Source organism: Leucopleurus acutus (assembly GCF_964270905.1).
Source record: "Leucopleurus acutus genome assembly, chromosome: 6".
NCBI lineage: Eukaryota > Metazoa > Chordata > Mammalia > Artiodactyla > Delphinidae > Leucopleurus > Leucopleurus acutus.
In genome coordinates this window covers 53,043,092-53,067,082 of record NC_139149.1, presented here as the reverse complement: position 1 = coordinate 53,067,082, position 23,991 = coordinate 53,043,092, and the positions used below count along the sequence as shown (strand labels likewise).

The 23,991-nt window shown below is 36.6% G+C and overlaps 1 protein-coding gene across 1 annotated transcript in view; it reads left to right on the top strand.

Annotated features, from left to right (window-relative positions):
* Positions 1-1,301: 1,301 nt before the first annotated feature.
* TTC21B (tetratricopeptide repeat domain 21B) overlaps positions 1,302-23,991 on the top strand; it is an 86,567-nt gene continuing 63,877 nt past the window's right edge. Inside the window, exons 1-11 of the mRNA XM_082841513.1 lie at positions 1,302-1,364; positions 5,872-6,001; positions 6,090-6,200; positions 9,327-9,493; positions 11,859-11,981; positions 14,970-15,127; positions 18,921-19,005; positions 20,112-20,210; positions 21,640-21,832; positions 22,276-22,373; positions 22,681-22,881. Of these exons, the coding sequence (XP_082697639.1) occupies positions 1,344-1,364; positions 5,872-6,001; positions 6,090-6,200; positions 9,327-9,493; positions 11,859-11,981; positions 14,970-15,127; positions 18,921-19,005; positions 20,112-20,210; positions 21,640-21,832; positions 22,276-22,373; positions 22,681-22,881 (1,386 nt within the window). The 5' untranslated portion in view covers positions 1,302-1,343. The remainder of the gene's footprint in view (positions 1,365-5,871; positions 6,002-6,089; positions 6,201-9,326; positions 9,494-11,858; positions 11,982-14,969; positions 15,128-18,920; positions 19,006-20,111; positions 20,211-21,639; positions 21,833-22,275; positions 22,374-22,680; positions 22,882-23,991) is intronic.

The window sequence follows — 23,991 nt, the reverse complement described above, 5'->3', positions numbered from 1 at the left end:
AGATTATATACTCAGATGAGCATCTTAATTTCTGATATTCTCTGCTGCATACCAAGTGCAGATTAATCCACAGGCTTTGAAAATCAGACCAACAGGTATTACCAGCTGTCCATTATCACAAACATTTAGCTTGACTATGAATGATGGAAACAAAAGCAATCTCATGAAAATAATATGTGCCTCTCTGGGTAGAATGCACTTTTAAGGGAAACCAGTGAGAAATATTGCCTAGCACTGAACTCTGTAGTCATACTCACCCTTTCCCTCAAGATTGTCATTACCTAACCTACTGGCATGGAAAAAAGGTTAATGTTCGTTGACTGCTTAACAAACTTAAAATCTGATTAAGGCAACTATGAATCACATCAACTAAAGTAAGATACTTAGAACTAGGATTGAAATTTGGGATCCATGTAAAAGATTCCACAAAGATTACTTAAACCTCAAATCTTATTTTAAAAATATCTTTAAGCAGAAATAGGAAATCTCTTTGTTCATTCTATTTCAATTCAATTCACTAAATAACTGAAGAAATCTACGAGCAACTAACAGTTGCCTGATCGGTGCAAACATAAACGTTTGCGTAGGGATTAATTTTATTCTCAGTTTAAAATCAGCAGTGTTATTATTTTTTTAACTGAAAAAATAGGTTTACTTCATTGGTTCCTCCCATTATCAGAGCTGGTAAAAAGAAAAAAAAGACTAATTTAACGTGCTTTCTAACAAAACACACGGCATTGCAGCACTGCCTGCAAAGATGGGCGCAAGAAGCTCATCCCTTTCTGTTAAGAACTTGTGATTTTTCTGCTCCACCTTGTGGCCATAATGCAACCACTACATGTGAAAGTTCAAGGCTTTTCTCTGAGCTGGTCAGGCCTTCTAAATAGCCGCATTGCGGGAAGCCGCCTCTACACAAACGTGCAGAAAATGGTGTCTTGCTTTGTAGCCGGAGATAGGAAACAAACTTGCCCTTTTTCCTACGTCCTCCCCCATTTCCTTCATTCTTTAATTTCTAATCCTCAGGCCCGCCCACCCACGGTGCCCCTAGGGTCTTTTCGTGGTTTGACCTCCGCCTCACCCAGCATCCGGTCGGTTGCTCCCCCTTCCCTACCCACCGCCCTCCCTCGGGGTCCCCGCCCGTGCCTCGACCCCCGCAATCCCTGCCACGAGGGCCCGCCCCCTCCGCCGGCAGCCAATGGCGGCGCGGCCCCGCCCCGTCCCGCCCCTCCCGCCGCGGCCCAAGCTGGCTTGGGCCTGGGCTGCGAGACCCTGAGACCCTCGGCTCTTCTGCTGGGGTTCGGCAGGCGCGCGCTCAGGAGGCACGCGGCTCGGCCTCGGAAGCCATGGACTCGCAGGGGCTGAAGGTGAGCGGGCAGGAGCTGGCCGTGTGTTGCCGTGGGGGGGGCCGGGGTGGCAAGGGGCCGGGGGGCGTGGGGAGCTCGCGGGCCGACCTGGCTAGGCCGTTGTTACCCTGCGGTACCTGCCGCCCCGGCTGGCTAGGTGCCCCCGCCTGGGGTGCGGGCCTGTAACCTACATCACCTGCTCTCCCTCCGCGGGCCCTGCTTTGGAATCTTGAGGTCTGGGCAGCCTTCCCCGCGCGCTGCTTTCCGAATTGCTGTTAGTGTGCTTTTCCCACCCTGTTGGTCGTGTTTACTTTTACTTTTGTACCCTGTTTGCTTGGAAGGTCTGGTCAACATAGGACACCTAGTGCGTCTCCCGGGTGCAATTTTTAAGGACTTACAGCAAACTAGTGCCAGCTGCCCCCGTGAGACGGTAAAAGGAGCACGGAAAGATGATACGAAGACATAGGCTTGAAAATGGAGGAGTATTTTAGGGTGATGGTCTTCTCTGTTTATCACTGATGCATACGTTCAGCAAATATTTAATGACGGTCCACGTAAGAAATGATATGAAAACAAAGACATGAGACTTGAAAGTAAAAGAAGTTACTTTTTAGGATGATTATCTTCTCCATTCATTTGTTCACTGATTCCCTTGTTCAACACACATTGATGGAGGGCTCACTGTTTGTCCACTGGAGCTGGAGATAGTGATGAACAGAACGGAACAGTCCCCGCCTTCACAGGGACTGTGAATTTATAATCTAATGTTGGCGAAAACCTTAATTAAATTAATTCAACAAATGTTTACTGAGTGCCTCCCATGTGTCTGGCACTATTCTAAGCGTGAAGATAATAAGCCCTGCAGTAATAAAGCTAAGAAAAACCCTCCCAAATCTTTCTACATTTGAGGAGGGGGAGTCAGTCGGTAAACAGGTAAATGCAATGCGTACCATGTTAGCTGGTGATGAGTGGTTGGAGGACAGTTTGGCAGTGATGGAGGTGCTGGAGTGTCTTTTGCTTTTTTGCCTGAAGTTTTACATGATCTTCCTGTGAAGCCTTCCCTCATCCCCTTAAGTATTTTCATCCCCTTAAATTTATCCTTTGTACTGCCACCCAAATGAACTTTTTAATAAAAATGCTTTCATGCTAAAAACTGATTTAACTCCTCATCTCTTAGAGGATCAACTCAATAGGAGGCCCTTCTTGACCCTAGCTTTCTTCTAACCTTGTTATCCAATAATCCCTGTTCTACTTAACGTTCTAGAACAGAAGCCTTAAGTAGAACAGCAAACTTTAAAGGGCCAGGTGGTACATATTCAAGCTTTATGGGCCATAGGGTCTCTGTGGCATCGAATCTGCCATCGTATCATGAAAGCAGATATAGACAATACTTAAGCATGGCTTTGTTCCAATAAAACTTTACTTACGGACACTGAAATTTGAATTATTTGAATATAGCTCGCTGTGCTATACAGTAGGAACTTGTTTATCCATTATCTATATAATAGTTTGCATCTGTTAACCCCAATTTCCCAATCCCTCCCTACCCCACCCCCTCTCCCCCTGGCAACCATCAGTCTCTTCTCTGTGTCTTAGTCTGTTTTTGTGTCATAGATAAGTTCATTTGTGTCATATTTTAGATTCCACGTATAAGTGATATCCTACGGTATTTCTCTTTCTTCACTTAGTATGATAATTTCTAGTTGCATCCATGTTGATGCAAATGGCATTATTTCATTCGTTTTTATGGCCGAATAGTATTCCAGTGTGTGTGTGTGTGTGTGTGTGGTGTGTGTGTACACACACACACACACACACACACACACCACATCTTCTTTATCCATTCACCTGTCAATAGACATTTAGGTTGTTTACATGTCTTGGCTGTTGTAAATAGTGCTGCTGTGAACATTGGGATGCATGTATCTTTTTGAATTTTCTCCGGATATATGCCCAGGAGTGGGATTGCGGGATCATACGGCAACTCTATTTTTAGTTTTTTGAGGAACCTCCATATGGTTTTCCATAATGGCTGCACCAATTTTATTCCCACCGACAGTGTAGGAGGGTTCCCTTTTCTCCACACCCTCTCCAGCATTTGTTATTTGTAGATTTTTTAACGATGGCCATTCTGACCGGTGTGAGGTGATACCTTATTGTAGTTTTGATTTGCATTGCTCTAAAAATTAACGATGTTGAGCATCTTTTCATGTGCATGTTGGCCATCTGTATGTCTACTTTCGAAAAGTGTCTGTTTAGGTCTTCTGCCCATTTTTTGATTGGGTTGTTGGGCTTTTTTTTTTCTTTTCCTGAGTTGTTTGAGCTGTTTGTATATTTTGAAAATTAAGGCCTTGTCAGTTACATCATTTGCAAATATTTTCTCTCACTCCATAGGTTTTTTCATTTTGTTTGTGGTTTCCTTTGCTGTACATAAGCTTTTAAGTTTGATTAGGTCCCATTTGTTTATTTTTGCTTTTAATTCAATTACCTTGGGAAACTGATGTAATAAAACATTGGTATGATTTCTGTCAGAGAATGTTTTGCCTTATGCTCTCTTCTAGGAGTTTGATGGTGTCATGTCTTAATATTTAAGTCTTTAAGCCATTTTGAGTTTATTGTTGTGTATGGTGTGAGGATGTGTTCTAACTTCATTGATTTACATGCGGCTGTCCAGCTTTCCCAGCATCACTTGCTGAAGAGACTGTCTTTTCTCTATTGTATATTCTTACCTCCTTTGTGGAAGATTAATTGACCGTAGGTGCATGGGTTCAAATAGTCTTTAGATTCTAGTCTCAGTTGAAAATTTTAGGCTTTTCTGGGACAGGAATCATATCTTATTCATCTTCATGTTCACCGTACCTAGCCCAGTGCGTGGCACTCGTAGCAGTCAGTAAATGTTTGTTGGATTCAACAACCTAACCTGAACCAAGGCAGTGGAAATAGGTGCAGGGAGTGGGAAGCAGACTAGAACAACAGAAGAACCTACTGACTGGTTAGACTTATGGGGACTGTGCAAACAGGAAGAGAGGATTCCTGACCTGATGTCTGGCTTGGGTTTTGGGGAAATTGAAATAGGAATCTGGAGCTGCGATGAGAAGTCTTGGCTGGACACGTGTTTTTTTTTTTTTATATCATCAACATTTGGGGTTTGGAGGAACTTTTTTTTTTTTTTGGGAATAGGAGTTTTACAGTATGATATCTTAGTTAATCCTTACAATGACCTATAAATGACTACCAGCATTTTACAAATGAGCAAAACCGAGCGGCTATAAGATGGACAGGAAATTTGAAAACAGGTCTTAAAATCCATGTCCTTTTTATGATACCATGCCACTGCCTTTTAGGAGAGTTATAGGTGCTTAGTGATACTAAACGCTGGACAGAAGTCAAGTAAGATCATATTAAAAGTGTCCTTAGTTGTGGCAAACTAAGAAGTCATTTGCAACCCTAGGGAAAGACTCTGGAGGAAAACTGCACTTTCCTGAGGTGTGCTGCGGGGGTCTTGGAATTGGTGTCCAGATCACACTTTGAAGAAACAGTGGCTGAGAAGGGACTGGAGAACAGTAACCACAGGAGGGAAGCAGAGTAAAAGTTGGAGGATGTTTGCCAGACTGTTCTAGAGAAGCACATGGACTGTAGCCCTCCAGAAACAATGGACTGTAAAAAAAAAAAAAAAAGCTGTTTAGACACTCATTTTAATCCTGTCAATCAGTGCTTCATCTATATTTCTTGCTCCTGCTGAACCAGCTGAAGAGTCAGACTAGGGAGGTATGGGATGGCCCGAATTGGTTTGTGGGAGTGAATCAGGTATATCACGGTGATGGTGAATATGGCTTCTCTCTTTGATTAGGTTAGCAACTAAGCCTTAGACGTGATCCTGAGAAAAATGGTGAAAAGCGTAGATCCAATTAATCAGAACTTTGTATCTCCTGATACTAGTTTTCTGCTTCATGTATAAATAATATAATTTTGAAAAAAGCCTAATGATAGTGATTTCCATTAAAAAATAGATCCTTTGTTTTCCTGACAGTTATTTGTTGTGGAACTCAGAAAACAAGATAACCTTTGACAATCAATTGCTGAGTTTAATTGGTCATTACTTTGTGATGCTATAAAAACAAAATAGAAGGGTTTTTGTTTTTAAAAGAAATCTGGCCTGGCAGTGGAAGCCTCTTGTCTTTTTTTTTTTTTTTAATTCCTGCTTTTTGTCTGCTTTCCCATTTTCTAAAACCTTAAGAAAATGTGGGGAAAGGAAAGAGGTGAAAATACCCTGACTTCAGTATTGTTAAGAAATAGTTTAGGAAAAAAAAGATTGCAATTATTAGAAAACATTGAGTTATTTCAATAATTTTGTGTTCACTGTGTTCTACATTCCTTAAGTGCTAGCCTTTAACAGTATGTAAGGAAGTTGGAAGAAAAAAATACGTTATCGAAGTTTTAGATTACTCAAGATCTTAGGTTAATGTCTGCTTAGAGTATTTCAGAACATCAGAATCTCTTTTAACATTTAGTCTTTATTTCCTCTTAGACTTTGATTAATTACTATTGTCAAGAGAGATATTTCCATCATGTGTTACTTGCTGCCAGTGAGGGAACTAAGAGGTATGGCAGTGATCCCGTCTTCAGGTTTTATTATGCCTATGGTACATTAATGGAAGGTATGTGCTAATTATTAAACATTTCCATAAGTTTTAAATTCTTGTTTTGCACAAAGAGCAATTTTCACTTCGTAATTTTGATTTTCAGGTAAAACTCAAGAAGCTCTTCGAGAATTTGAGGCTATTAAAAATAAACAAGATGTATCACTTTGTTCTCTAATTGCACTGATGTACACTCATAAAATGAGTCCCAATCCAGGTATAGTATTTAAGTACAATGCTTAGACAGTTTTTTCTACTCAATTCATTTTGATTTTTCTTAATTACCTTAACATTCAGTCTAATCATACTGTATTATGTATTACCTGTAGATACTATTTGTCATAGTTGTTTTATCTTCCTGACAAGACTAAGTTTATCAAGCATGAGAAATATGGGTCTTCTGCTTTCATATTGCTTTCATATACTATTGCTTTCATATGATACATATTGCTTTCATATGATACAAATAGATACTATTTGTCATAGTTGTTTTATCTTCCTGACAAGATTAAGTTTATCAAGCATGAGAAATATGGGTCTTCTGTTGCTTTCATATCCCTTATATCCTATGGCAGAAGTTTCATTAGTAAGTAGGGATTGTTTGAATTAATGTAAAGGTGAATAAATATTAGCAATGGTTAAACCAAGAAAGGACAGCTCAAAACAGGTATATACATAAATTACTCTGTAGCAGCCAACTTTACAACTTGTTTTGTGCATATATAGCTACATGCAGTTTCTCTCTTCTACTATATCTTCAGCTTCTTAAAAGCCTTTACATCCCCCAGGGGGGCTAGCTCTTTGGAAGACATTCAGTAAATTTTTATCCAGTAGTAGGTTGGGAAATATGATTAAATTAAAGAAGGAACTTTACACATAAACCAGCAATTAAAATTGTGTGAACTGTCTTACTACATAGCATATCTTAATGGCTGAGGCAGACCAGTATTGGAATTATAGGTAATAAAAAAGAAATTGTATTGTATTCATCCATATATATCCAGTAACAGCTAATAGCATTGTAAAAATAGATCTTGTTTCAAATAATTAAACAATTACCAAATATCATAAAGTTTTTTAAATATTAAGAAACAGTTTTTTCTTAAGCAAAGTATCACTTGCATCCTTCACCCACATATACTTGTACAAATAAATAAAAAGTTATTTAAAACACTAATATAGGGCTTCCCTGGTGGCGCAGTGGTTGAGAGTCTGCCTACCGATGCAGGGGACACGGGTTCGTGCCCCGGTCCGGGAAGATCCCACATGCCGCGGAGCGGCTGGGCGCATGAGCCATGGCCGCTGAGCCTGTGCGTACGGAGCCTGTGCTCCGCAGCGGGAGAGGCCACAACAGTGAGAGGCCCGCGTACCGCAAAAAAAAAAAAAAAAAAAAAAACACTAATATGTTTAGTTCATAAACAAATCTACGACTAAATGCTTTCTAAAACTTTTAAGAAAGTGCGGGGAAATGGCATGTACTGTTTATCCATAGGAGTAGGCTGGGAAGACTGTGGAAATGGGGACTTGATCTTCTCAGACAGGAGAACTCGATGGGCAAATATGTGGAAATGGTTCAGGATTAGGTTCATCTCTGGATCCCCTTCCTTTATGTTCCAGCAGGGGTGTGTGTAGCTGGAGCAGAGAATTGGTGTAGGAGAGCTGTAGTCAGTAAGCCTTAAAAAAAAAAAAAAAAAAGAGAGAGAGAGAAATTAACAAACTGTTTTCTTCCTAGAATCAAGTTTTTATTTAATTGGTTACTCCCAAGAGTACTGGTTCTGTTAGAGAATGTGATTTCCGGGATTGTTTAGAGACACCTGAGTAGTCACTCGACTTTCCTCCATAATAATGCTGAGTGCGCTTGAGTTCAGGAGAGGGCCCAGATGTCTGTCTGTCTCGCCTAGGAAGAGCCTACATTGTTCTCCAACATTCCTCCTGAATGCTAATGTAAGCCCTGTTTATTAAAGGGCTGTGATGCATTAAGAACTTGAGCTGATATCTGGAAAGAACTAGTTTTATGCAGACTATCACAGCTAGCTGATGCCCCACTAGGGGACTTGACGGAAATCTGGGCAGGAAGGTACAATGCCTGCTCCTGCCTCATAAGTTTCTGTATCATGCCTATTTAGTGAGAACTTCTGAAGGTGTTGCAGTGGGTGTGCTATAGGCAGGGTAGAAGGGGTCCCTTGCCAAGCAATCTCTAGCCCTCCAGAGTACAATTTTGTTTCCTAAACTCGTAAAGTTGTACCTTGGTAATTCCACATTTAAATTTAAATTTGTATCCTTAGAGTTAAAAGGAGGAGTCACGTACCTTTTCTTGGTAGCCATCACCAGAAAGGTAGTCTGTTAGAATCTCAGTCCTCAACTTTGACATTTCTTCTTTCTATTGGCTAGCTGATCCACATTTTGATTCGACCTGGGATTTGGATCTAACTGACATTTGTGTCCCAAGCATTTACATAACAGATTAAATAGAAGTGATTAGAGTTCTAGGTGTAGACCATCTTTTTAAGGGAGCAGTCAAGCAGTCAGTATTAACTATATAAGTAGTAATTATACTACCTTTCATTAACCTGTGACAGCAGCCTGGCTTGGTTATATATTTTAGAATTGGATTAGGAAGTAGGGTAATTTGACTCCTAGTTCTGAATTTGCCCCTAATAATTGTCTCATTTTAGAATCATTGCCAACTTTTTCATCTTAGTATTTAAAAAAATATTTGCGTATGTAGCCTTTATGTCTTGAGAATGACATGAACTATAGAACTGTAGTGTGGTCACAGTGGTCATTAGCCACAGGTGGCTGTACAGCACATGAAATGTGTCTTGTTTGAGGACATGAGTTTTAAATTTTAATTCTAATTAATTTACTTTAAAATTTAAAACTGATGCTTGATTCAGTTAGAAAAATTATGTTTAGAACAAGTATATGATTCTGCTTTTTCCAAAATAAATTTTATGAAATCTCACTATAAAGATTTGCTGAAGAAAATTTCACATCTTAATTGAGATGTGCTTTGTGTAAAGTGCATACCAGATTTAAAGATTTAGTAAGACGAAAAAAAAGAAAAGTATCTTCTTAAAAATTTTCAAATCAATTGTGTTGAAATGATAATTTGGATATATTGGGTTAAATAAAATATATTATTAAAGTGAATTTTACTTGTTTCTACTTCTTTGATGTGGCTACTAGGAAATTTTAAATTACATATGTGGCTTGCATTTTATTTTTATTAGTGCTGCTGTAGAGAGAAGAACTGTATTCTCTGCTGTTAGTTATCTGACCTATTATAAACTCTAAATCTAGAATTTAATTTTCACTTAATGTCTTTTTTTCCTTCTCCCAGATAGAGAAGCTATTCAGGAATCAGATGCCAGAGTGAAGGAGCAGCGTAAAGGAGCTGGACCAAAAGCTTTGTACCATGCAGGCTTATTTTTGTGGCACATTGGTCGTCACGATAAGGCGAGAGAATATGTTGACCGAATGATCAAAATGTCAAATGGTAGTAAAGAGGTAGCTGGTTTTCTTATTTTGAAATACTAACATTAAAGGAAGCTTATGTTATTTATATAAAAGCTTTGTTATTGCCCACTCTATTCTCATTTTATAAATAACAGCCTTATTTTAATATTTTATTATTTTATAAAATTGGTTCTCTAAGGTTTTTTTTTTTTAATGTTATTTATTAACTCATGACAAGAGCCCTCCCTGGTTCCTTCCCTCCCTTCTCTCCTTTTCTTTCTCCTTCCTTCCCTCCCACTCTCCTTATTGAACTGCTTTAGGTACAAGGCACCATTATTTGCACTGTTAATAATAGAAAGATAAAAAATACATAAACTTTACTTTCATGAATGGATCATCTAGCAATGTTATAGAGCACACACCCAATTAACATTGTGAGAAAATTGACAAATGGAATGAGAGAAGTGTGATTAAAATGTGCAGGAAAATAATAGTTAACATTTATTGATCATTTACTTCGTGCTAGGCACTATTTTATGTACTCAAGGAGAGATCACATCGATAACTGTTAGGCGAATGAAGAAGAATTTCTTGAAGGAAGTAGCATTTGAGCTAAAACCTGAAAGATGGATACAGTTTCCATAGGCAAAGATTATGGGAAAGGGAAGTAGGTACTCCCAAGGTGGGAGATAATAGATAGAAAGGAGAAGAACAAGGAGACATGTAGGTCTGGGTGAGAACCTCACACCTGATGGGAATACAGGGTACAGAGAAGAAGAGGGTGGAAGAAAAGGTTGGAAAAGTGGGTTGGGACAAATTGAAGGATCTTGATGGCTAGGTACAAATACTTGTATCTAATTTGATATGCACTGAGGGTCATTGAAGAGTTTTAATCATGTCAGTGATGTTATTAAATTGCAAATTCAGAAGGTGAATTTAGCAAAGGTTTATAGGATGAACTGACCTGGGAAGAAACCAGAATGCAGGCCCCCAAAGATAGTACTTTCTGGCAGAAGGCTTTAAGGGCCTACACTAAAATACTATTCAGTGTATCAAATTCAGGTAAGAATTTGAGAATTATCAAATACCCACAGGACTTTTCAACTTATTATAAATATTGGGGGGAAAGATATTGAGGTGTCAGATATCAAGGTTGTCTCTGAGGTTTTAAGCCTGGACAATTCAGAGACCAGTTAATGTGACTAGAAAATACTTTGGGATGAGAAGGTAATCTTGGAGGGAGGTGATGTGTTTGGTTTTAGACATTCTATATTTCAGGGTCTGACAGAACAGTGAGATGGAGACAGTAGATGAGCTTCTAGAAAAAGAAGAGAAAAAATTAGAAAAGGTATTGGACTAGAAATAAAGGTTGGGAATCATCCACACAGTTGAAATGATTCAAGAAAGTACAGTGATCTAATGAGTAGAAATAACATTGTTTAGGTATTCTTTTTTTTTTTTTTGCGGTACGCGGGCCTCTCACTGTTGTGGCCACTCCTGTTGCGGAGCACAGGCTCCAGACGCGCAGGCTCAGCGGCCATGGCTCACGGGCCCAGCCGCTCCGTGGCATGTGGGATCTTCCCGGACCGGGGCACGAACCCACATCCCCCGCATCGGCAGGCAGACTCCCAACCACTGCGCCACCAGGGAAGCCCTGTTTAGGTATTCTTACCTGTCCTTTCAGGTGAAATATAGGGAAGTAAATATGATCTTAGTTAAAGATTTATAAGGTTTGTTAATTAACCTAGAAATTTTTTGACAGACGAGCAGATTTCATAATTTTTTATTTGGCATTAAAAAGAAAAATAATCAACGTGTATTCATCTTCTTTCTAATCCTATAAACCTTACAGTCCGTTGGCTCACTAACATTTCTGAAGGTAAACATTCATGGTTTCTTCATTTTTTAATTTCTGAGGCCATTTTATCCTTTCATTTGAAGCTCACTGGACTAGTCAAAGAGATTGAGATAGTTGCCAAATTATCTTAATTTTTAATAAATGTGAAGCAAAGCACTTCTTTTTTCCCATCTTAGTTCATTTGGTCTATTTCCCCAAAAAGAGGTAACAAATTCTTATTTATGTATTGAATTACATGTTTAGTAGTTATTAGTAACTTATTAGCAAAGCCCCATGTAAGAATATTGGTTATTTAGTACTAAGGGAGTATTTTACAAGCTTCTTAATATTAACCACAGTGGTAATCTTAAAGGCTGAAATTCATAATAGTTCCAAGACTGTAGGCTAGCAAGGGTTTAAAAGTGATTTTATTGCAGTGTTATTTTTCATAACATTATTTGATAGACTGATTTTTGTTACTAATTACAAATAAGAATGATGCTTAGTTTAACTTCTTCATCAACATTTATTTCTTTCATTTCCAAAAAAATGAAAATACTAGAATTATTCATTTTACAGGGACAGGTTTTGAGAGCATGGCTTGATATTACAAGAGGAAAAGAACCTTACACTAAAAAAGCACTAAGGTATTTTGAAGAGGGATTACAAGATGGAAATGATATTTTTGCTCTGCTGGGTAAGGTGAGTTGGTGTCAGATTAATAAAATGATGTTTTAAAATTTATTTGTAATATATATGAAACCCAACAAAACCAAGTAGCTCAAAAAGATAGGTTTTATGTTACTTTTATCAACTCTCAACTGCAGGAGGGACTTGCATTTGTATGGGACAATGAACGTAAGCTAGAGAAAAGTACTCCCTGCCAAATTCCTGAATCCTGGATCAGTTTTAATTGTTTTTGTTGTTGCTGTTGGCAGTTGTGGTGGTTCCTATATTATTTACTCACCAGACATCTATGATGTATCTAATATGTGTGAGGCATCACTCTACATACTAGGGATGCCCTAAGCAAAATAAAACCTCTTGCTTTTGTGGAGCTTATGTTCTACTGGTGGAGACAGACAATAAAAGTAAGTGAATTGTATGGTATATTAGAAGGTGGTAAGTATAATGGAAAAATAAAGCAAGGAAAGAAGGAGAAGTACAACTGGGGTATGAACTTGCAGTTTTAAATGGTCAGAGAAAGTGACATTTGAGCAAAGACATGTAGGAGGTGAGGGTTAAAGCCCTGTGGGCACCTGGGGAGAGCATGCATTACAAATAGGGGAGTAGAGAGTTCGTATACATTAAGCATGTTGAAGGCATTGCTAGGAGGCCTGGAGACTAAAGCAGAATGAGTGAAGGGGAGAAAAGTGAAGGCTAGAGGGAGAGAAGGTGAGTGTCAGGGCAGGTGGGCGTGGCAGGGCGGAATGAGGAGAGACTGGCTGATTCTGTAAAGCCTTTGGCTTTTGCTTTGAACCAGATAGATGGGCAGCCAATGAAAAGAGGAATAACATGATCTAACTTAGATTGAGAGGGATGACCAAGTGGCAGTGTCATTAGAAATCATTGGTGGGTAGAAATGTTTAATTTGGACTTTTTCTTCAATTCCATGGATGCCATCTGAATGCCTTAAATTAAAAAAGATCAGTTTTTATTTCAGCAAAAAGAATTAAATTTATATTAGGAAAACAGTCTATTAAATTAGCAGTAATCTGGTGTGGGGCGATAAAAAGGAAAGAGAGGATTATTGGTGTCTTGGCTATTGCCAATGTCCCTATATTGCTCTTGTCAATTACCCTGGCTAGTGAGCTTGTTCAGATGTTTGCCACCAGTACGACTAGTATTTGTGCTGCTTGGGCTCAGGTTTTGCCTAATGACACTGCTAGAGGTTATGGGAATTTAGCAGATTTTTAAAGAAGTTTTTCTTGATTATTTCTGCTCCCCTCTATGCCTTAAAGAAAAGCTAGTAGGTAATCTAAGGTAGGGCTATTTCAAGTGTCAATATAAGCAGCTTAGGAAGGATTTACCTTTTTCCTCTAATACTTTAGACTGGTTTAAATTCTTTTTCTGATATAACCCATTCCAATTATGTATTTATTTTTCAGTTCATTCAGCAAGAGGCTTGCATTAGTTGAATTCCAACTAGGAATGATATGAACCAATTATATAGCAAATTTAGTTTCATTTAATATAGTATGTTGCATTTATATGGGAGGTGATGGTCTAAGGAAGTATTAGATGTGGTCTGTTTGCATGATTTTGTTATTTTATGTTACTAGCTATTTAGGCAGATTGCAAAGGCATATATATTTTTAAAAATTATCTGCATTCATCTTTTTTGCTATTGTCCACTATTGAGAAATTTAAATAATAATTTATTTTGACATAGTGGCATCTTTGGATGGTTCTCATACTTTCCTTTAATTATATGGGAACATAATCTCAAACTGATTTCGGGAATATATTGCAGTTTCACTGTACATCTGTTGAGGCTGGATGTTCATTTTGAACTGAGATATTCTAGGACTAAATTTATTCCTAAAGGATATTCAGAAACACATTTTTAAAAATCTGACATATGATAAATATGCCTCATCATCTGTTCTTAAAGCACTTACTATATTTATAGATTTATATTTTCTGACTATGAAAGTAATACATGTACATTGTAGAAAAATTTTAGAATACAGTAATATCTGAATTAAAAATAAATATCACCATTGGAGATAACCAGCTAAACTATTATATTGTAAATGACATCTCTTCGTGTCAGTAAATATCGATCTACAAATTAACATAATGAGTTTTAATTGCCACCTAAAATTTTATTAAGTAAATATGCTATCATTTAATCCTAGGTGGCCATTTCCGGTTATTTTAATTTTTTCTATTATAAATAGTTCTGCCATAAATATGCTTCTTTTTGGTCTTATCCATTTATGTCCTTAAGATAATTCATAGGAGTGAAAATATTGAGGTAGTTTTGTACTTTATTTTGCTGATTCTTTAAAATCTTATCTTCTTTAGGCTGAAAGTAATTTTTAAAAAAAGATACAATATCAAAAAAAAAGATACAATATCTATTAGTTTTAAATGCTGCTTGCAAATATCCTGGAAATATTTTATTCTAAAAGGTAATTTTTCTGTTATAAATAGACGCATTCCTTATGATGTTTCTAAAAATATTTCAGAATTTTCATCCTGTAGTTATATTTCTCAGTTATTTAAAAGTGAATTTTTTTTTTCTTTTTTTTGCGGCACGCTGGCGCCTCACTGCTGCGGCCTCTCCTGCCGTGGAGCTCAGGCCAAGCGGCCACGGTCCACGGGCCCAGCTGCTCCGTGGCACGTGGGATCCCCCTGACCGCGGCATGAACCTGCGTCCCCTGCATCGGCAGGCGGACTCCCAACCACTGCGCCACCAGGGAAGCCCCAAAAGTGGATTTTAAAACAGTCACTTATAATGTAAAATATTTTTATTCTGTGATGTTTTAAAATTTTGTTTGATTAAAACTTATTTTGTTTTTCTGATTATAAAAGTGAAAACTATTTCTTACAGAAAGGTCAGAAAATAAAAATATAAAATATGTTAAACACTAGAATTCTACCTCTTCTAGGGTAACTGCTGTGAGAACCTTAGTATATATGATCACAGTTTTGATGTCACTTTTTTCTTTTTTCTCCCATTAGGCACAGTGCCTTGAGATGCGCCAGAATTATTCAGGTGCTCTGGAGACTGTGAACCAGATAATCATGAACTTTCCAAGTTTCCTTCCTGCTTTTGTAAAGAAAATGAAACTACAACTAGCCTTGCAGGATTGGGACCAGACGGTTGAGACAGCACAGAGGTTAAGTATAAAAAAAGATGTCACAAGTATCTTTGGATCTGGTTGTAATTTTGAGAAAAAAGAAAATCTATGTGTATTTTTTTCTTATAAGGTTTTTTTAATTTGAATTTTTCAAACAATATAGAATTGAGGAAAACCTTAACGTTGCATTGTTTTTAAAGGCTGAATTTATAGATTTACATAAATATCTGGGTAGCTATTCTAAAACACTCTTATATGCAGAAAGACAAATATCCCTGACCTCATGAAGCTTATATAATAAACAGAACAAGTAAGAAATTATGTACTATGTTAAAAAGTTATAAGTGCAATGGAGAAAAAATAAAGCCGGAAAGTGAACTAGGGACCAGGGGGAGGGGCTTCAATTTTATGGGTTGGCAGGGAAGGCCTGTGAGAAGATGGCATTTGACAGGGGGAGCCAGCTTGCAGACATCCCGGGGAAGACTGCAGTAAGAAGCAAATGCAAGTGCAGAGACCTTGAGGCAAGAGTACATGTCATATGGTTAAGGATGGGAAGGAGCAAGATGACTAGGCAGTGACGTCAGAGCACAGGGTCTTGTTGGTCACGGTAAAGATTTTGGGTTTTCTTAAGTGTGAAGGCATTGGAGGGTTCCCTCTCTCCCTTCTTCCGTTCCTGCTTTGTTCCTCTTTCTCCCCAACAACACCCTCCTCTTTTTGTTCTTGCTAATAAATAAGTTAAAGAAACCAGTATTTTTATCCTACAGGTTTTGAATGATATGAATTGTATTGATTGTATGCCATAACTGTGTAGCTTATTGCGTATCCTCAGTATTTCTAATAAACTGGTGATGGATCTAGAGACTTGGTTAGATTCACATTCACTGTTTCTTTGTTTGGCAGTTAATTCATAAGTGCTGATGTGTTCTTCCATCAAAGAGACATAATCTAGGCTTGTCTCTCTTTTTTGTGGTATTAGCAGCAATTCGAGCTCAATACCTGGGTACTTGGTTTAGGATTACAGTATGGTTATGTCATTCTTTCTGCATTTCTTAGCTAGAATCCGCCTATAAAGAAAAACTTCCAGCCTGCTGATTGGTTATCTAGTGTTATAGTTTCATGTAAGAAAAGTTGGATAAATGCTTGAGTCTTTTCCCTTATTTCCAGGTTTCAGAAACAAACAAAAAAGGCCCCTAGCATCCCTAGCATTCTCCATTGATGATTGATAGTGGTTTGGGTTTGTTTGTTTATATGACATGGATTAAACTTGAGTGTTTCTAACCATTTTGGTTATTATAATTGCTCAGATTGAGTTATCTTTGGCCATTAGTAGCTTCTTCAAGTTAGTTCTTGAGTCTTTTTTGACATGACCCTAGTAGTCTTTGATAGTTTCCTTACTATTTGGTATGACAAGATATACCAGTGTTATTTTGTGTATTTACTGCCCTGTTCAGGTATCAGCCATGGTCCAGGGCAATCTAATTCCTTTTACTGAGAAATGGTATTTGGAGACCACAATTTGGGTATAAGTAACTTTCTGATGTTTATATTTTTCCAGATTTCCTCTTTAGGCACTGTGGGGGGTGGTGGGAGTGGGAGGTATCCACATAATGTATAAATATATGCATATATCTTGGGGGGCATTTAAAAAATGAAAAATAGACTTGTTATATAGCTTTTAAACTTGATTTTTCTTTAACTTAGTATTTCATGGATACCCTTTTATGTTTTATTAACAATGAATAGCATCTATAAAGTGAACATATAGTTTATCTTTCTCCATTGGTAGGCATGTTTCTAATTTTTTGCTGTTCTAAATATTGCAGTGAACACACACACACACACACACACACACACACACACACACAGGAGTATTTCTGAAGGATGGTTTCCCAAATGAGGGATTACTAATTTAAAGGGAATTATATTTTTTTAGGGTAAGCTAAGCTCCTATAAAAAGTAGATCCAAACATATGTTTTAACACAGTGAGCTTGTTTTTTGGTCACATGTAACTGCTTTGAGTGGGTGTAAGATTTGATCAGGCAGCCTTCTTCCACACTGTCTTCAAGGGACCCAAGCTCTCCATCTTGCAACTCTGCCATTTCCTAAAACCTCATGACATCGGTGTCCAGCTGGTAAGAGGGGAAAGAGTGTAGAGGAGTCATCCCACTTTTCTCAAAAGCCCAGGCCCAGAAATGCCATAAACTGCTTCCTCTCACATTGGCCATGGCTACCTGCGGAAATGGCTGGGAAGTGCTGGCTAGCCCTGAGCCCAAGCAAATAAGGGGAGGGTGGACTTGAGGAGAGATTGCAGCCTCTGCGTCAGGTATACACATTTGACATTTTGATAAATGCTGCCAAATTGTTCTTGTAAGAAATTATACTAAGATTCTCATTAGTAGTATATTGCATGCCCACCCCCCATCCTTACCAGTTCTGGCTATTGTCAATGTGGGGTTTTTTATTTGTTTTTTAAACAATCTGGTAGAATAAGAATGGTAACTTATTTTTATTTTCATTTCCTTGATCATGTTGCCATTGAGCATCTTTTTTATGCTAAAAGCTATTTTTTTGGCTGTATATTGACTGGTTCTTTTTTTCTTTTTAACGGGATCTGTTCTTTCCTATATTTCTAATGGATTTTTACATCTTTTAGGGGAAGTTCTCCATCATGTTTCCTTTTTAATAGCTTTTTTGGCCCTTCTTTTGCAGTTGACTATCAGAATAACTTGTTTAAAAATAACAAAAAGTATAAGATATTGGGTTGAATTGCATTAAGTCTGTAGATTATTTGGGGAGAATATTTTTAACCCCAAATGAGTATTATCATTAGGTAGCTATTGATCTACAGGAAACAACCACACATCTCGGGGCATGTGATACTGTGCACTAATTTGTACTTTGGTGTGGGTCATCTAGGGTCACTGACCCGGTCCAGATGTGTGTCTGGGACTCTGCTTCAAGTTTCAGATCCAGCTGGGAGGGCGTGGCACCTCATTGTAGTTTGGACTCTGGTCCACTCGAAGGGTGTTCTTCACTGGGCTCCAGCCAAAGAACACCAGCTACCTAGAGGAAGCCCTTCTTATGGTGATAGCAGAGTTGCAGAGGACAAGCAGAAATATGCGATGCCTCTGAAACAGGCGTGGCACACCGCCATTCCTGTCCACATCCCATTGGCCAAGAAAAATGTCCACGTTTATCGTTGGGGGCAGTGAGGCACAAGCCAGCATTTGTAGGGGGCACTGCTCAGTTACATGGCAGAAAGCATGTAATCAGGGAGAGTGAAAAAGCTGGAGCTAATAATTCAACATAGCACACCGTGCATGATAAGAAACCTAGTGTGTTACCCCATTTATTTAGTTCCGTTTCTGAATCCCCTTGATAAAGTTTTATAGGAATTTCTGTAGCTTTTGCATATTTCTTACTAAGTTTTGTTTTTGTTCCTATTATTAAAAGGATTTTTTAATAACATTTTCTAATTTATTTTTACCACATTGGATCTATTTTAATGTTGTGAATTCCATTAATAGAGTTTTTGATATTCAGCCCATCTTTACATTCCTGGAATTCTTGTAATAAATCTGTGTGGTCAGGGTGAATTATTCTTTTAATATACTGTTGAGTATGGTAGAATGTATTCATATCTTTTGTAAACATATCAAAATTAAGATCCAGAGATTCTTTGGGGTTTAAATAATGAGATTGATAATTTTCATAAAAGAGATGTCACTTTACTAATTAAAATTACTTATTTAAGCAGTGGAATAATAAGCAAACCAAGTTTTCAAGGCATCAAATAAAAATACATGACATTAACTGAAATTTTTTTTGCAGGTTAATGCTGCAAGATAATCAAAATGTGGAAGCACTAAGAATGATGGCCCTTTACTATTTGTGTAGGGAGGGGGATATAGAGAAGGTAAGTTGTATTGTACTATTATATTTATGTTTCCTATACTAAATATGTATTTAGTTACACACACACATGCACATATAAAAGTGCCTTGAAGTGCTGTTTTAGAATGTATGACATGGTAGTTTTTAGTTGATTCCTAGAAATATACCTTAAAAAAGAGGTGGGTTTGTTAAATCACCTAGTAAAGCAAAAATATCATATAGTTAAAATTACCTATGAAAACTTTTAAAATTATTAACTACAGCACGTGCTGTTTCTATGTAAAACTCATGTGCAGTAATATATATGATTAATGTAACAAGTGATGCTGGGTATGGAAGAGAACATACACAAAATATAATTCATAGTACTTTTACAATTTTATTGAGTTTGCATAAGTTAAATGGGCTTAGGATGAAATCCCATTGGACCTTATAAGGCACATGTTTTCTCTGCTAGTGAACACATTGACTGTATACTAGATTATGGAATGCCAAAATCCAGTCTGAAGTAAATAGTATTATAACAAGTGATAGATTTAGACTGGTATTTAGTCTGGTTAAATTGGATAATATGATAGTACCTAGTAAATACTTCAGTAAATACTAGAAGAATCTTAGAGGAGCAACTCTTCAGTAAATTTTTTAGGCATTGAAATTATTTATGTCAAGTATCTGATTTTTCTGTTCTAGAAAATATTTTAAATATAAACCAGGATATATAGGTAATCCAAGGACTGATCTCATATTATAGTAATGTTTGTAAATATGTTATCATTCATATCTCGTGTGTTATGAATTAATTATTGGAGAGGGAGCTTGGCATGTATAGTTAATTGAATATTATGGGTATCTTTGCCCACCCTTAGGAAACCCAAAGGTTTCCATTCAATAATGATTATTAAGGAAACACATTTTAAAATGCAGTTATTTATTTATAATTATTCAACTTTTTAGAAAAGGGCCTTTTATCCTCTTGCAACATATAAGATTTCTTTGGAAGAAGGGGACTTTATAAAAGCAAAGATCTTTTTAAATATTAATAATAATATTTATTAGTGTACATGTCATGTATTATGTTCTTTTATTCTTAGTTTATTTTTAAATAATACTGAATACTTTTTGTTTTAGGCTGCCACCACGCTGGAAAACTTAGGAAATGCACTAGATGCCATGGAACCACAGAATGCTCAACTTTTTTATAATATCACAATAGCCTTCAGCAGAACTGTAAGAGCGCCAACAGAGCTCTGTTATTTGTAGCTGGAAATATAAAATTAGTCACAAATGTTGAGGCACCAAAAAGCACATGACCTAGAGTGAAAATGTGATGTGTCTATAAATATGTGATACATTCTTAAGGTAGTTCAGAAGACATACAGTTTCCAGCTATCAGAAGCCATCATGGAGGTATCATGGAGGAAGTGGTACCCGTGAATCCTTTAAGGATAGGGAAGTGCCTTCCAGACAAAGGAAATGGAATCAGAGCGTAGGATTTACGGCTAGGGTTGTTCTTTGTTTTATGTTTTTAAAACTATTTTTTGAACGTTGTAAAGTGGGTAATAGGCTATTTGGGTGGGGGAAGTGGTTGCTATCTTATTTTTTTTATAATAATAAAGAAATGATTTTATTACAAGCACCCAGTAAAAAGGTAATTGGGAATGGAATGGAAAAATACAGCAGAATTTTAAAATCACTACAAGAAATGAGAGGATTGAAAAGTTAACTAAACTAGAAAAATATAAATAAGGAAAGGAGACACAGTAAATAAAATAATTATTAAAATAAAGTTGAAAGAAAATAATCAAGGATATTAATTGTTAAATGACATGAATAAACTGAATTCTCTTATTTAAAAACAAAGATTGTCAGATCACGTGAAATTTAGAGGAACTGTCCCTGCCCCGCCGCCCCATTATTATGGAAGTTTGAGTTAAGGGGGGGTATTTACCTTTTTTATTTACCTACTGCCAGACACGTGGTTTTTATTACTTTACAACAAATCAAACAATTTAGTAAGTAACAACTCTTCAAACTTGTTATGTTCAAAAAGTATATACTTATTCTGACAGCATTGCCATTTCTTGAAATATTTTTGAAGGCTTTTTTTCAAGAAGATTCTAAGGCGTGGTTCTCACTGGTGGTATACTTGTCTTTAGGGGTAAAGCAGATCCTTGTCCTAGCTTTTGATTCAATAAAAATATATATATTCAATAAAATATATATATATGTTTCTCTATATTACTCTAGATATACACACACGTAGATATACACACACGTATTTATACACACACATAAATATATATAAAACCTTAAAGTAATGATTTTCTTTTCTGATTATAGGACAATCATGAGACAGTGAAAAAAGAGCTCTGAAAATTTTGCTTGTGCAGCGTCATTAGAAGCAGTAAACTTTTCAAGATAGCTGTTTTTTAAAAGCATTACTCATAAGGTTGTTTAAGTTCTGATAGGATATGAACTCTTGCTGCACTGTCTAGATAGTAAATGGAGTAGTTTTATTTTTCTTTATGAAATTATTTTATATTCTTCCTACATTCTGAATCTGTGAAATAAAAATTATTTATATGTACATTTAGAAAAAATGAATTCTTCTGAGTAGAAGTGTTTTAATCTAACTTAAATTTTTTTTTCTTTTTAGTGTGGACGTAGTCAACTGATTCTTCAAAAAACCCAAACATTACTAGAGAGAGCTTTTAGTTTAACTCCTCAGCAATCAGAATTTGCTACAGAACTTGGATACCAAATGATTTTACAGGGGAAAGTTAAAGAGGCATTGAAGTGGTATAAGACTGCCATGACACTAGATGAAACCAGTGTCTCTGCACTAATTGGTATGACAACCATATCTATGAGTGATCCTCATACAGATGCAAGTAATGATTGCTTTTCATACCTGCCATTAAAGAAGAGAAGACATATTTTATGGTTTTCTAAAATTAAACTGTTCTCCGCTGTCTACAACAGAAAAAAATATCATGTACCTTTAAGAATAAAATTTTTACTTCTTAAATACTATCTTAAGAGAATAGATTTTTTGAGATAATTCACATAAATTATGAATACCGTAGTAACTGATATTCTGTGGGTACAAAGCTACCCATTTTCTTTTCTTTCACTCTTTTTCTTCTTTCTGTCTTTGTTTTTAAATCTAAAACTTAGATGTATTATGGCAAAAAAAATCTTGTTTAATTAATATTGTTTGTGTTAGCTTGAAGTGTATGTGCGTGAAATGATGTGGATTTTTACCATTTTTGTCTTTTTTTTTTTTTTTTAGGATTTATCCAATGTCAATTAATAGAAGGGCAACTACAGGAGGCAGATCAGCAGTTAGAATTCCTTAGTGAAATTCAGCAGTCTATTGGAAAATCGGCGGTATAGTATTTTATTTTATCAGATGGTAGATCCTAGCTACTATTTATAAAATATGAAATTTTTAATGTCTTAATATTTAGTAATGGTTTTAGAGGACTATTGTACACTAATTTTAATATGTAATTACATTTATTAATTTACCTCCATGCATAATTAGACTTAAGATTCTAAAAATCCATCCAAGCTAATATTTAAGTTTGAACAAATACTGTATATAAACAGCACTTCATATACTTTTGAAATCTAAGTAGAAATAAATGGCTTTATAACTGCATGGAGTAATTTATGAAAACTACCTATTTTCCAGGAATTAACCTATTTACATGCAGTTCTCGCTATGAAGAAAAATAAACGACAAGAAGAAGTTATTAATTTGTTAAATGATGTCCTAGGCACTCATTTTTCACACTTAGAAGATTTACCTCTTGGCATACAGTATTTTGAGAAGTTAAATCCTGATTTCTTGCTAGAAATTATTACAGAATATCTGAATTTCTGTCCATTGCAGGTAAGTAATTCTGGGACTTATTTTCAAGGATGCATTTACATGGTGTTTTATAAAAGATGCTAATAAATGATGTTCTACATGTTAGACTATAATCGGCATCTTAAAATGGAAGCATTTGTATCTATATTAGGTGAAATAATTTTTAATGAAACTATTTACAGTAATGACTACTATCAACTAATAAATGTGTTGGTTTACAAACATTCATTTGTAATTCATAAAAACTTAAAATCTTAAATTTAAACAAAGTATTAGAAGTCATTTAATTCAGACACCCACCTTGTATTCGAATCTACTCCACAACATCCTCATTAAGTGCCCACCCCATCTCTGGATGCACTCAGAGATGCAGTTCGTGTTGTATAACTGTGATTATTAGACTGTATTTCCTATGTTAAGTCAGACTTTGCTTTATATTACAAAATTCACCCGTTTATCGGTCCTTCTTCTGCTCTGGAGTGACATGGAGCAAGTCCAGCTACTTAGTCTAGGCAAGGACCATTCCTCATTCATAAAACACACCTTCAGATTTTGGAAATTAGTTTTCATGTTCCTCTAAACAATTCCAGGTTTCCAGCCATTTCTTTTTTCATGACATAGTTTGAGCACGCTGGTGGTAAGCCTGAGGATGTTTTTCATTTGATCAGTGCCTCATTAAGCTCACTCTTCCAAATATGGATTTGGACTGCAAGACTTAGAAGAGATTCTTTGCTCCCTAATTCTGGATGTCCATCTAGCTTCCTTTTTGTGAATCACGTTACATTATCGACCCCTACTGAATTAACTGTTAACTGAAGTCCTTAGATTGGTTATTCACTATAACTTTGGACCCAAGTGTAGGACTCCACATTTATCCCTGTGAAATTTTCTCTCTCCAGATTTATCCCATAATTCCAGATTACCTTGTCCTTTTGGATCCTGATTGTCATCTGCCTGTCTAGCTCTGAGTAGAACAAAGAATGGAGCCCTCTGTTGTGTTGCCAGGGAGTTCATTCCCAGTTAATGTGGATCCATTAGTCAACACTCTTACTACAGACAGTAAGCAGATGACTTGACTTTATTATACTCAACTCACAACTCAACACAGGGATGTCGTGACGGGCACTAGCA